The sequence below is a fragment of the Coregonus clupeaformis genome, chromosome 21, assembly GCF_020615455.1.
Source record: "Coregonus clupeaformis isolate EN_2021a chromosome 21, ASM2061545v1, whole genome shotgun sequence".
Taxonomy (NCBI): domain Eukaryota; kingdom Metazoa; phylum Chordata; class Actinopteri; order Salmoniformes; family Salmonidae; genus Coregonus; species Coregonus clupeaformis.
Genome location: NC_059212.1, coordinates 58,258,717 through 58,273,449, shown reverse-complemented (window position 1 = coordinate 58,273,449; position 14,733 = coordinate 58,258,717). Strand labels below are relative to the sequence as shown.

Here is a 14,733-nt window from a genome sequence, read left to right as displayed (position 1 = left end):
TTACCAGAGTGTGGAATAGGTTGCCTCTCTCTCTCTCTCGCTCTTTCTCTCTCACGCTCACTCTCACTCACACACTCACACATATAGTGTATTTTGAGGTGGCAGATTGTTTGTATACAGTTTTGTATACCGTTTGTCATAAATGTTTTGTGTCCTCAAAATACCCTCCTCACCCCTCTCCTTCTGCGTCCCAAATGGCACCCTATTGCTGTGGGCTCTGGTCCAAAGTAGAGCACTATATAGGGACTACGGTGCCATTTGGGATGCAGACTTTCTATTAACACTCTGTTGGGGTGTTGTGACACCAGCAAGTTTCAAGTTTCATTGTCACATGCACAAGTACAGTGAAATGCTTACTTGCTAGCACTTTCCCAACAATGAACTACAGTTAAATTAAAGCTGTCACATAGGCTGGCTACTGAAAAGTGTTAAACTCCCCAACACCTCTTAATAGTCAGATCTCTCACTTCTTATGACCCTCTATCATTTTACCATACAACACCATATACTTGTGCTTAAATGAATCCATTTATTCAGATCTTACAGAATCTCATTCAGATAACACTGATGTTAGAGAAATAATGTAGTTGTGATTAAAAGTGTTGGTAAGACAATCAATATAGCAAGATAATCATTTGATCAAAGATATGTCTGCCTATTTCATTACTATGTGCAGCTGCAGTGTTATCGCGTACACACCTAAAACTGTAAACACTAAAGGGGTAGTGGCTAGGGCCTAGAGGTAGGGTGCAGGTAGGGGCTAGGAGAAGGAGCTATGGGTTTCTATTGGATCACCAAGACCTAGTTCTCTTCACTATTTAAGCTTCCTCCAAGACCTAGTTCTCTTCACTATTTAAGCTTCCTCCAAGACCTAGTTCTCTTCACTATTTAAGCTTCCTCCAAGACCAAGTTCTCTTCACTATTTAAGCTTCCTCTTGGTTTTGTCTCTCAGGGCTGTCATGAACTTGGACAGAGGCGGCTTGGGACTTGAACCTGGCTTTCTGCTGCTTTCAGTGGTCTGAGAGAGAGAGAGAGAGAAGAGAGAGAGAACCATTTTGAAGTCTTTGATGGATTGAAGGTTGGATGGAAACTTGGTTAGTGATCCTAATATACATTATTACATTCAGTAATAAGCTACAGTCTGTCTGAAATGACACCATATTCCTATAGTGCACCAGGGAATAGGGTGTCATTTCAGACAGACTTCAGAGACACACCATGTTAATGTACAGTGTTTGAAAATGTTGCCAATGGTTACGGGGTCAAATGAACTCTGACCTTAACAGAGAGGTTGTCCTGTGTCGTTGATGTCACAGGGTCCTGTTTTTCAGCAGACGGAGGGATGTTGTAGAAAACAGAGGACGAAAAGACATAGGAGGGAGAGAAGGAAGAGAGAGGGGAGGAAGGAGAGGAGGAAGAAGGGAGTGATGTGGGGGAGAGGGTGGGAGGAGGAGAGGGTTTGAGGAATTTGATTTCAGGGGCTTTGATTGCAGTGCGTTCTATCTTGATGAGCTCTGTTTCAGGAAAGAGAAAAGGAACAGCAGATAAAATGGTTATTTCACGGTCTCAGCTTTTGTCAAACTCCTTTCTACCCGTCTATTTTCACTGATTCCTTCATCCCGTTTTCCAGCCATTCAATCTTACTTCTCTTCTTTAGCCCCGGAAGTCTGTGCTTTCTCTTTTTGTTCAGATAAATCCGATGTTTCTGAGCAGAACTGTCCAGAACTCCAAGTGACTGTGAGAGAGAGAGAGAGAGAGAGAGAGAGAGAGAGAGAGAGAGAGAGAGAGAGAGAGAGAGAGAGAGAGAGAGAGAGAGAAGAGAGAGAGAGAGAGAGAGAGAGAGAGAGAACCATTTTGAAATCTTTGATGGATTGAAGTGGGCTCTGCCAATAGCTAGGTTTCCATCCAATTGGCGACAGATTTTCATGTGAATATTCTAAAATCTGCATAAAACAATGTGTTTCCGTCAAATTGACTTGCTGTGGCTAAAAAGCTGTGCGGGAAGTAGTGCACATAAAAATAACTTTTGTGGTTAAATTCCCATGTACCGAATGAAAAATACAAGTTAAATGTGTTTCCAATCACATTTTAAACTCTACTGACGGTTTTGTCACAAAAAATGTTGCATTAGGCTATATATAGCGAATGTGCCCTGTTGGCTAGAGAGCACATGCTCTCTAGCCAACAGCTAGATACAGATACAGTGTAGGTTTAGCATACATGATGAGATTATTATGGACAAAAAGAGCGAGATTCTTTTTATTTGTCATACCAGGATCAAGCTCATCACCGTGCACTTTCACCACCCTGTGATGTTCATCATAACTTATTTCATCTGTAGCCTAATAAACTGCATGCTTTCCTGAGTCATAGTTGGAGGACCACACAACATATCACCTGAATCCAAGTTTACTTCCATATGATGGTTATTATATCAATATCTGCGCATAAAGGTGTTTCCACCGCCATTGCTCGCATAATTAATTTTACAGACACAAAAAGATCCCACCTTGTCTAACGTATTTTGTTTTGTCGACATTTGGAAAGTTTACCGACAAATGCATTGTTTCCATCAGGCCTGTCCTGACATTTCTTATCCAACATGTACTTTACTCTCATAGCAAGGTTGGATGGAAACTTGGTTAGTGATCCTAATATACATTATTACATTCAGTAATAAGCTACAGTCTGTCTGAAATGACACCATATTCCTATAGTGCACCAGGGAATAGGTTGTTATTTCAGACAGACTTCAGAGACACACCATGTTAATGTACAGTGTTTGAAAATGTTGCCAATGGTTACGGGGTCAAATGAACTCTGACCTTAACAGAGAGGTTGTTCTGTGTCGTTGATGTCACAGGGTCCTGTTTTTCAGCAGACGGAGGGATGTTGTAGAAAACAGAGGACGAAAAGACATAGGAGGGAGAGAAGGAAGAGAGAGGGGAGGAAGGAGAGGAGGAAGAAGGGAGTGATGTGGGGGAGAGGGTGGGAGGAGGAGAGGGTTTGAGGAATTTGATTTCAGGGGCTTTGATTGCAGTGCGTCCTATCTTGATGAGCTCTGTTTCAGGAAAGAGAAAAGGAACAGCAGATAAAATGGTTATTTCACGGTCTCAGCTTTTGTCAAACTCCTTTCTACCCATCTATTTTCACTGATTCCTTCATCCCGTTTTCCAGCCATTCAATCTTACTTCTCTTCTTTAGCCCCGGAAGTCTGTGCTTTCTCTTTTTGTTCAGATGAATCCGATGTTTCTGAGCAGAACTGTCCAGAACTCCAAGTGACTGTGTGAGAGAGAGAGAGAGAGAGATGGAGAGAGAATAAGAACGAGAGATTCTGAATGTTTCTATCGCAGGTCTCTCCTACCCTGTTCCTGGAGAGCTACCGTCCTGTAGGTGTTCAACCCTAATCTAGAGCACCTGATTTTAATAATTAGCTGGCTGATAAAATGAATCAGATTAGTTACAACTGGGGTTGGAGCAAAAACCTACAGGGGGGGGTAGCTCTCCGGGAACAGGGTTGGAGAGCCCTCTTCTATAGACATAGGCCTACAACAGCACTTTACATTACTACAATACCCACAACCCTGCAGTGTGGCTCACCTCAACATAGGAGAAGTCAAGAAGGTCCTTTGATTGCGTCCTTATGGGGGACTGAAGTAATTCAACAGAGTCATGGATGTCCTTAGATATGGGTCTGGAGTGGTCCAACTCACTCTCCTCCGCTGCATCATTGTCCAATAGTATCTTCGGTTTGATGACAGCAATGGCATCAGCTCCAGTGTCATTGTTGTTGTTTACTTCCTGTTGTCTGTTGTCCGATTGGTTGTCCACAATCTCGTTAGGATCTGATTGAATTAAGCTAACATCCTCATATAAAGAAAGGCCTATGTCCTCGTGGTTCTGTTGAACATCGTTGGGGAGGCACGACTCTGGTTCAGTCTTTAATTGGTCGCCTTCATCACAACCGTGTTGGCTAGCAGCCTCTGATTGGTAAACGGACGGTGAGGGGGCGGGCATGTCCTTGATGGACAGGAATGGTGACCACTCCTCTCCTGTTAGAATCTCATCCACCAAGCTGATGGGACTGAAGTTGAACTTGAAAGAACTGAAGGAGCTGTAAAATAGAGGGAAGAAAACATGTAAATCAATGGTTTCGTCACAAAATGGCACCCTATTCCCTATATAGCGCAGTACATTTGAACAGGGCCCTGATCAAAAGTAGTGCACTATACACCCTATTCCCTATAAAGTCCACTACATTTGACCAATTAGTGCACTATATAGGGAATAGGGTGCCATTTGGGAAACCAAATATTTATTATGTCATCTGTCATGGGTTGATGAAACCAGTGCTCACATTTCTTTAAAAAAAAGTATATCCCTTTGATACAATTTTCACAAGTATGTGGTACATTTTCACAACTCTTAGTACAAAACTCAAAACATATAATCTAAAAGGCAGTTGTTTCAAACCTTTAAGCACATTTTCAATTGACTAAAGTACAACACACAATAGCATAGTCACTGTCACCACACTTAATCAGTGTTTCATCTAGAAATACATGTTTCACATTGCAATACATGTTCATATAAAAGTAATTGCCTTTCACAATGCAACGCTCACATGACTTTTGATATGATTCTGTTCTCATTTGTTAAAATACATTGTACTATTACTTAATCCAACTGCTCTTAATTGATAATCACTTAACCATTTGGTAAACCTATAGATTACAATTTTGAGAACTACAGAATAAAAATTTATGTTTGTAAAGTATAAACATATAAAGTATGATATATACTGAGTGTACAAAACATTAGGAAAACCTTCCTAATATTGAGTTGTACCCAGTGGCGGCTCCTGAAAAAATTCTCAGGGGGGGCAATTTTTCTGATGATTTAGGTGACCTACACACATTTTAAAAAAGATATGTCCAGCAACAACATGAAGACAGGGGCAGCATATAAGTCAATACCAGAAGCATTTATTGACTGATCTGGGGAGATGGATTCCAGTTTCTGTGACAGATTATAAATAATCTCTGATGCCTTTGTTATATTAGCTTTTGGTTGAATGTACACAACGGTAACAAACAATTGGGGGAACTCACGGGGCAGATAGTAAGGTCGCAGTGACACAGAAAGCAGTTCAATGTCGGGGGTACAGAGTCGCTCTCTTACCAGGATCGATTTTCCCTGTGACTGTCAGATCGCGGTCCGCTCTGACCAGGGTGAAGCCGGCCGGCTCCACTTCTCTGTCCGGGACTCTGTCATCCAGCCAAGTCTCAGTAAATGCCAGCAAACAGGCCTCCCGATATTCGTGTTGGAAGCGCAGATTCGCTGACAACTCATCCGCTTTCCCCCCTCAGTGACTGGGCATTAATCAGCAAGGTGGTGGGTAAGGGAAGTTTGTTCTGCTGTATTGGATTCCGCTGCCAGCAGCGTTTCATTATTTAGTCCGTTCAGTAGCGGGTATGTACACGATCAACAAGATCAGTCCAAAACCCACCACTGGAAATCCATGGTTGGCAGAATGTTTGTAAACTAAGTGTACAAATTAAAAACATAAAATAACGCCACTAAGTGTACAAATTAAAAACATAAGATAACGCCACACTGCAGGTCGCAACAGAGACGCTGCTACCCGCTATTTTCTTAGTTACATTCATGGTTACGTTACGTATGACGAAAGCGCGTAAGTGCAAGCCCTCAGAAACCCATAGAGATTGTATTGAAAGCTCTGAAATTTGAAAAAAATAGATTTTACATGGGAGTCTATGACAGACTTCTGGGCGATTTTCAACCTGACTGAAATCGCCCCAAAAGGGGGGGGGGCCATTTGAAGCACGACTTTAGCCTGATTGGACATTTAGTGGCCGTCAGATCAGATTAGAACACTGATAACTACTGTTGCCGTGATATAATTGATTAGAAAAAAAATCCCTTCCTTTTCCCGTTTGGCAGTGCGTCGCCCATATCGCCCTATTGAACACACCGCCCCTGGTTGTACCCCCTTTCGCCCTCAGAACAGCCTCAATTCGTTGGAGCATGGACTCTACAAGGTGTCGAAAGTGTTCCACAGGGATGTTAGCCCATGTTGACGCCAATGCTTCCCACAGTTGTGTCAAGTTGGCTGGATGTCCTTTGGGTGGTGGACCATTCTTGATACACATGGAAAACTGTTGAGCATGAAAAAACCAACAACGTTGCAGTTCTTGACACAATCAAACCAGTGCGCCTGGCACCTACCACTATACCCCGTTCAAAGGTTCTTCAATCGTCTGTCTTGCCCATTCACCCTCTGAATGGCACACATACACAATCCATGTCTCAATTTGTTTCAAGGCTTAAAAATCCTTATTTAACCTGTCTCCTCCCCTTCATCTACACTGATTGAAATGGATTTAACAAGTGACATCAATAAGGGATCATAGCTTTCACCTGGTGAGTCTATGTCATGGTGTTCCTAATGTTTTGAACACTCAGTGTATTCTATAACGTACAATGATGATGATGACTATTATGATTTTACTCTACAGTAAGTTTTTTTTAAATTATCTGATATTGACAAGAACAGAGATTTACTATATGTAACAAATGCATCACCTACACAGTAAGCATTTATCCAAAATAAGTTGTTTGGTTCTTTTCGCTGGGGGGGGGGGGTTTCACATTGCTGCACACCTCATTGAGTTACTCACTGAGATTGAACAGGCCTGTCAAGGTGAATGGGTCACCTACGTCATTGTGTGGGAGAATGTCAGGTTCCACGATGCAGAGGTGGTTCATGCATGGTTTCGGGCCGATCCCCGATTCCTGACCCCTATACCTGCCTCTATTCTTCAACCCCATCAAGGAATTATTTTCAGCATGTAGTATCATCCCCATGAGCGTACCACCCTCCTACAGGCCCTGGATGAGGCATGCCATGACATTACAGTAATCCAGACCAATGTCAGGCTTGGATTCGCCATGCCAAAAGGTTTTTCCCCAGGTGGATGAACAATGAGGACATTTACTGTGGTGTCGATGAAAACCTATGGACAAATGCTCAAGACGGGCTTGACACAAACTATTTATTTTTATTTAACCTTTATTTAACCAGGTAAGCCAGTTGAGAACAAGTTCTCATTTACAACTGCGACCTGGCCAAGATAAAGCAAAGCAGTGCGATAAAAAGTCATAGTGCAAAATAATTACAATTTAGTATTAACACTGGAGTGATAGATGTGCAGAAGATGATGTGCAAATAGAGATATGCAAATGCAAATGAGCAAAATAAATAGCAATGTAAATAACAATATGGGGATGAAGTAGTTGGGTGGTGTCACGATCGTCGACAGATGAAGCGGACCAAGGCGCAGCGTGATAAGCGTACATTCTTTATTGCGTACACAACACGAACCAAAACAATAAACCAAACGATACGTGAAGTCCTAGGTTATACACAAAACCCTACGGAACAAGATCCCACAAAACTAACATGCCAAAAGGCTGCCTAAGTTTGGTCCCCAATCAGAGACAACGAGCTACAGCTGTCTCTGATTGGGAACCACCCTGGCCAACATAGATATAAACGATCTAGAACGAAACACATAGAAAACTAAACAATGAAAATCCACACCCTGGCTCAACATTTAAGAGTCCCCAGAGCTAGGGCGTGACAGTACCCCCCCCCCAAAGGCGCGGACTGCGACCGCGCCAACCAAACACAAGAGGGTAGGGGCCGGGTGGGCATTCCGCCTCGGAGGCGGATCTGGCTCCGGGCGTGACCACCACTCTCTCTCCACCCCCCCGTAGCGCCCCTGATCTGGTCTGGCCCTGCTGGCCGGAGCTGGACTGGACACCGGTGGAGCGGATTGCTCTGGCTCCGGTGTGGAGCAGCTGACCGGTGCCGGACCAGGCACCGGTGGAACAGGCACGGACCGTGCCGTACTGACGACGCGCACCACTGGCTTGGTGCGGGGAGCAGGGACGGGCCGGACCGGGCTGGCGACGCGCACCACTGGCTTGGTGCGGGGAGCAGGAACGGGCCGGACCGGGCTGACGACGCGCACCACTGGCTTGGTGCGGGGAGCAGGAACGGGCCGGACCGGGCTGGCGACGCGCACCACTGGCTTGGTGCGGGGAGCAGGAACGGGCCGGACCGGGCTGACGACGCGCACCACTGGCTTGGTGCGGGGAGCAGGAACGGGCCGGACCGGGACTGACGACAGCGCACCACTGGCTTGGTGCGGGGAGCAGGAACGGGCCGGACCGGGCTGACGACGCGCACCACTGGCTTGGTGCGAGGGACAGGAACAGGCCGGACCGGGCTGGCGATGCGCACCACAGGCTTGGTGCGAGGGACAGGAACAGGCCGGACCGGGCTGGCGACACGCACCACAGGCTTGGTGCGGGGAGCAGGGACGGGCCGGACCGGGCTGGCGACGCACACCACAGGCTTGGTGCGGGGAGCAGGAACGGGCCGGACCGGGCTGGCGACGCGCACCACAGGCTTGGTGCGAGGGGCAGGAACAGACCGGGCTGGACTGTGGAGACGGACTGGAGGTCTGGAGCGGAGAGCTGACACAACCCGTCCTGGCTGAATGCCTATTTCCACACACTCTGTGTGAGGCATCAGCACAGGACGTACAGGGCTGTGCACTCGTACTGGCACTACAGCACGTGGCACTGGCGCAGGATATCCGGGACCGAGGAGGGGTACTGGAGGCCACGAGCATTGAGCCGGCACACTCCGTCCTGGCTGCATGCCCACCTTAGCACGACACGTGCGTGGTGCTAGCACAGGACGTACAGGACTGTGCCGGAACACTCGCGGCACAGTACGTGGCTCCACATAACACGGAACCTGCCCAGTCTCACGCTGCCTAGCCTGAGTACGGGGGGTTGGCTCTGCTCTACCTCTAGGCTCCGCCAACCACCCTTCCAGCCCCCCAAACCTGATGGCCTCCTCTCCTAGTCCGCCGATGCGCCCTGTAGCTGCCTCCAGCAGCCCCGTCGTCCACGGTGTGTGCCCCCCCAAAAAAAATTACTTGGGGTTGCCTCTCGCGTGTCCGTCGTCGGCACGGTTGGCGCCGTTTCTCCTCTCCTGCCTGGGCATTTACTTTTGCCCATGGACCTCTGCCCGCGAATATGTCTTCCCAAGACCACCATTCGCCCACCTGGGACATCGCCAACTTCTCCTCCTGGGCACGCTGCTTGGTCCTCTGGTGGTGGGATCTTCTGTCACGATCGTCGACAGATGAAGCGGACCAAGGCGCAGCGTGATAAGCGTACATTCTTTATTGCGTACACAACACGAACCAAAACAATAAACCAAACGATACGTGAAGTCCTAGGTTATACACAAAACCCTACGGAACAAGATCCCACAAAACTAACATGCCAAAAGGCTGCCTAAGTATGGTCCCCAATCAGAGACAACGAGCTACAGCTGTTCCTGATTGGGAACCACCCTGGCCAACATAGATATAAACGATCTAGAACGAAACACATAGAAAACTAAACAATGAAAATCCACACCCTGGCTCAACATTTAAGAGTCCCCAGAGCCAGGGTATGACAGGTGGGCTAATTACAGATGGGCTGTGTACAGGTGCAGTGATCGGTAAGCTGCTCTGACAACTGATGCTTAAAGTTAGTGAGGGAGATAAGTCTCTCCAGCTTCAGAGATTTTTGCAGTTCGTTCCAGTCATTTGCAGCAGAGAACTGGAAGGAATGGCGGCCAAAGGAGGTGTTGGCTTTGGGGATGACCAGTGAGATATACCTGCTGGAACGCATACTACGGGTGGGTGTTGCTATGGTGACCAAAGAGCTAAGATAAGGCGGGGATTTGCCTAGAAGTGATTTATAGATGACCTGGAGCCAGTGGGTTTGGCAACTAATATGTAGTGAGGGCCAGCCAACGAGAGCGTACAGGTCACAATGGTGGGTAGTATATGGGGCTTTGGTGACAAAACGGATGGCACTGTGATAGACTACATCCAATTTGCTGAGTAGACTGTTGGAAGCTATTTAGTAAACGACATCGCCGAAGTCAAGGATCGGTAGGATAGTCAGTTTTACGAGGGCATGTTTGGCAGCATGAGTGAAGGAGGCTTTGTTGCGAAATAGAAAGGTTTTGAATGTAAGACTGGCTGCGTTACAAATGTTACCAGTTTGAAGAGATTTAAAAATTCACCACATACTTGTGAAAATAGCACCAAAGCACTATTGCAAAAATGCCACTGAACTGGACTAACAACTTTGAGCACAGAATGTGTGTGTGTGTGTGTGTGTGTGTGACTGCGTGGTCACTTCCGGGCACTCATGAAGTCATGTCAGCTATGGGGAAGTAGTGTCTGAGCTACTGTAACGTCATCATCATCATAACACACACACACGCACGTCACCAGAGAGAGACCTAGGACAAAGGTAGGTGTGTACTCTGCTATGACAAGCACTCACGGTATCTAGTGCCTCTTAAGTACAGTCAAGGAAAAAGAGAGGAGTGAGATACATTTTGTGGTGGATGGAAACTCCCCAGGACTCCCCTAGACACTCTCACTCTCTCTCTCTCTCTCCCTCCCTCCCTCCCTCCCGTTCTCCATCTCACCTCTGAAAACGTGCGTGGTTTCCCACAGGCTTCCTCTCCGTCTCAGCTTGGCAGGGCTGCTCCATCATTGGTGACTCCTGTGTAGCCTCACCACTCCTCTTTTCTTCTTCCTCATCTTCCTCTTCCTCTATGACGGACATTTTAGTATGCAACCTGACTGAATGTCGATCTTGATGGAGGTTCACCTGTCAAAAAGAGATCAAAAGAATCACACCATGATCACCCTAAAAAATAGGGCAACTTCGTACTTAATCAATGTTAAATAGTTCGACTGGATGTCCATCTTGATTGAGGTTCACCTGTTATAACATAACATGGTAAGAGGGAAATGATGGAATAATTCATTCATTATTTAATGCTAGATAGTTCATTGGAGTAAAAGAAAGAATAAGAATGTAATGTTGTCGCATTAAATGAGCAAGAAAGACTCACTAATGGCATTTCGCTCTCCACCTCTTTTTCTCTGTCGTCCTCCTGAATCTCTCCATTTCCTCTCTTCTCCTCTTGACTCTCCTTCCATCTGCTCATCATCTTCTTGGCAAATGTCTTCACCTTTCCTCCCTTCATTTTCTTCACATTGGGGTGTTTCGACCCAAGCACACCACCATCACCCCATGTTGCAGTGTCCTGAATCACAACTTCCTGTGTGTCTTTTAAATTCCTCCCCCCTTCCAACAAACCTCCCTCCCCCGTGTTACACCTAATATCGACAGGGGTTCTGGAGCTGTCGTTCCCATCTGCGCTGTGTTCGCTAGGCTCTGGTGGTTCTCTGACTCCCTCGGTCTCTGGAGGTATAGACTGGAGGTCAGGGGGGATGTCTCTCGTTTCAGACCCAGAAGGGGAACTTCCATCTGGGCTGTCCTGGGCTCTCCCCTCAGGTCCCTGGGGCGGAGATCTGTTTCTGTGTGGAGGTTTGGGTATAAGTGGCTTGGGTGCGGTCGATTCCAACCGTTTGGGTACCCCCATTACCCCCATCCCCACTGGCTCAGAGGCTTTAGGGGGGCACCCTATATCCTTCCCCCTCAGCTGGGAAGGGTCCTGTGCTGCCACGGACCCAGTCGTCTTCAGCTGCTGCACCCCCCGACCCCTCTGTGCTGTAGAGTCTAGAGTAGGATCCAGAATGGGCTGTGAGAATCGGCGTTCTGACTTGAGGATGACAGCTGAGTACACAGACAGCCTGTCCCCTGAGGACGACAGTATTTCCTCCTCCTGGCCTCCAGGCCCTCTCCCATGCCCTGTAGGCCTCAGCTCATAGCCTGGGCCCTCACCTACCACTCTCCCCCACACAGGAGCACTCTGGCTAGGGTCAAGGGCTGGTGGAGGGGGTGGCGGCGGTGGCCCTGTAGGGTGTAGCAGTGGTTTAGCCCTCCTCTTGGGGGGAGCGGGGGGAGGCGGGGGTCTACCGTCCAGGCCAGGGGGACAGGGTAGCAACTGCCTTCTCTCCCATCTGGGAATCACAGCGGGGGGTTTGCTGGTTTTCTCCTCGTCTACCAGTTTTTCCAATCCTGCATCCAAAAAAGGAATACCGGAATTCCCCTCTTCTCTCTCCTCTGAATCCCTGTCTGATGATTCCAGATCATTGTCCCTTTCAGTCAGAGCTTCCAATTGTGGATCATTATCATCATCAACATAATCACCATCATCATCCTCAATCACTGCGACAAGCTTCCCTTTGAATGTGAGCTCTGCATTATCGTGGTCCTGAAGGGTCACATAGAATCCACTGTCTGTTTCCACTGAGGTTGTGAGGTGTTGGTGTGTGTTTGGGTGTGTGTTAGGAGGTTGATCAGTGTATTCTGCAGTGCTCAGTCTGCGCAGCATGGACTGGATCAGAGATATACTTCCAGAGTGACTGTGCGCCTCAGACATCTAGAGAGAGAGAAATACAGAGATTTTGATAATGTATCCCAAATGGCACTCTATTCCCTTTATAGTGCACTACTATTGACCAGGGCCCATTCTATATATAGGGCCCATAGGGCTCTGGTCAATAGTAGTGCACTACATAAGGAATACAGTGCCATTTTGGAGGCATATGGAGTGTTGCTTCATAACCACATTTCTACAGTAATAATACACTCGGTGTCTGTCTGTCTGTCCGTCGACCTGTCTGTCTGCCTGTCTGTGACCAGTGTGTGTCAAAGTCAGCACAGGTCATTAATGGCATAATGTTACAGAAATATTGACTTAGTTTTGTCAACTGAAGCTATTCACAGCTTGGATTCACTCATAACGTCCTATATGCCCCTACAGAAGCTGTACAACAACCTGTTGATGTTACTACATCCTCTCTCTCAGTGTAATGTTGACGCATTTCAGGACGTTTTCAATCACTGCTTCGTCACAGTTCTTTAGAGATCTATGTATTAGACTTACGGTTACAAAATGTAGGTACATTTCCCAAAATGTCCAGGTTCTCTAGAAATTCCGGTTGGAATATTCCCGGAATCAGGAGAGGATAAGCAGGGAATCCGGAGACCTCCAACCAGGATTTCTGGAAAACTCTGGAACTGGGAAAGTTACCAGAATTTTGCATCCCTAATTAGACTTAGTCTGTATATTTATCTTACCGCTGTTCTATTCTCTTCCTTTGTGTTTTCTTCCCTTCATTCTCTGCTCCTCCAGCCCTCTTTCCATTAAAAGCTTTCCTTTAAACTCAGCTGCTTTCCTTCTGTCCCTCTCGTTCCCTTTCCCACATAACAAACACATCTCTAACATCTCCGGCCTCGCTCTTCCCTCCTGTCGCCTCCTTCTCCCTCTGCGTGCTCGTGCATGTGTGTGTGTGTGTGTTATAATCTCCTCATCGAAACTGCCAAACCAGTTCTCCCCCTTCCGCGCAGTGTCAGTAACTCAAAGTTTAACATGGCATGGCCTATATTAAACACAGTTTCCAAACACTAAATTATGCACCTTTTTCCTTGAACATTTTGAGATGCCAGTTTCCATTGGTTTTTGTGACTAAACTGTTGTGCAAGGTAGATTTGACATCAGATGTTAGGCATTTTGATGGATGCACCATGAATCTAAGTGCATCTTTTTGGATAACATTGAAGAGAAAGGACAACTCTTGTTTGCAAGTGTATTTACTGTATATGTGAGCTATTTCTGGCCAAGTATGAGGTTAGCTGAGCTCACTCATAGACAGAGACCTGATGAACAGGAAAGGTGTGTGTGATACTCATGCTTCAGCTCCAAACTACACACACACACAGACACACACACACACACACACACACTTTGACTACTTGCCTACTCATCTGACAGAGTAGGCCAATCAAGGCCAGCTTTAGCCTATAAATTCCTACAGCCAGCAAGTGAGCGGAGTTTGCCATTCAAGATGTGATTATAGCTGTCCTTTCCACTCAGAGGACAGCGATAAGCCCTTGCCAAGCCATCTAAACGTTACTTAATTTGAAAGACAATAGCAATATGGAATTTCTCTAATCTCAAATTCGGTCTATAACCTTCCAGCTAACCACAGCCAGCCAGCTGTTGTTTTCATTTTTTATAAATAGCTTACATTTGTTGTGATATTAATTTGATTCAATTTATTTGCCAATTTAAAAACACAATATAACCACACATGGACATAACGCATTTAAAATCATTGAGGATGACACAAAAAGTGATATACCCAATAATTGACAGTCTAATGTTATGTTGCGTCAATTCAAATCTGGTATTGGAACAAAAAGAGGTCAATACACGTCTTCTAAAATAGACTAGTATTTTAATTAATGCAAACACTTCAATGGTAAATATGATGTTCGTATATACGGGCCCACTGAAAAACCACGCAGGGCAGTCAGAGAACTGAGCCATTGTTAGAAGTTCTTCTTTAAATACTCTGACAGAGATAGTTCCTGCTCCAAGCAGGTTTATCAGAGTAGAGTCTGAGCGTGGTTTAGACTTACTCAGCCTATCGTTGGCGCACAGGCTGGTCCCAGCCCCTTGGCGCTTCACTGTTGCCAGGCATTAGTTGTTATCTCCACAACTTGTCTCGAGTCAGCAACCCCAGACACAGTTTGTCCTTGAGCGGTTGAACAAAGAGGCAGTGTGTGTGTGTATGTGAGACACAAGTCTGTCTCGGCCTACCCACATCACATTAATCACAGCTTGTTATGTTAAACAATCTG

General features: G+C 46.4%; 1 protein-coding gene across 2 annotated transcripts; it reads right to left on the bottom strand.

Moving 5' to 3' along the window:
- Nucleotides 1-509: 509 nt before the first annotated feature.
- LOC121535784 lies at nt 510-13,344 on the bottom strand. 2 transcript variants are annotated; one of them, XM_045206032.1, is made up of 9 exons: nt 13,168-13,344; nt 11,030-12,466; nt 10,598-10,782; nt 3,601-4,114; nt 3,192-3,282; nt 2,826-3,061; nt 1,645-1,735; nt 1,279-1,514; nt 510-1,018 (listed from the first exon to the last, which is right to left on the bottom strand). In XM_045206032.1, exons 2-9 carry the CDS (start codon nt 12,464-12,466, stop codon nt 920-922), a joined length of 2,889 nt encoding a protein of 962 aa, XP_045061967.1. In that variant the 5' UTR covers nt 13,168-13,344; the 3' UTR covers nt 510-919. The 2 variants fall into 2 exon arrangements, with proteins under 2 accessions (XP_045061967.1, XP_045061966.1); XM_045206031.1 differs by lacking the exon at nt 13,168-13,344 and adding an exon at nt 12,974-13,119.
- Nucleotides 13,345-14,733: the final 1,389 nt, after the last annotated feature.

Excerpts from the sequence above, each read along its gene's own strand:
- LOC121535784 (XM_045206031.1), bottom strand. The coding sequence starts at position 12,994 with ATGTACCTACATTTTGTAACC. Across the intron at positions 12,467-12,973 it reads TGTACCTACATTTTGTAACC|ATGTCTGAGGCGCACAGTCA; the intron begins GTAAGTCTAATA and ends CTCTCTCTCTAG. Across the intron at positions 1,736-2,825 it reads AGAACAACCTCTCTGTTAAG|TCACTTGGAGTTCTGGACAG; the intron begins GTCAGAGTTCAT and ends TCTCTCTCACAG.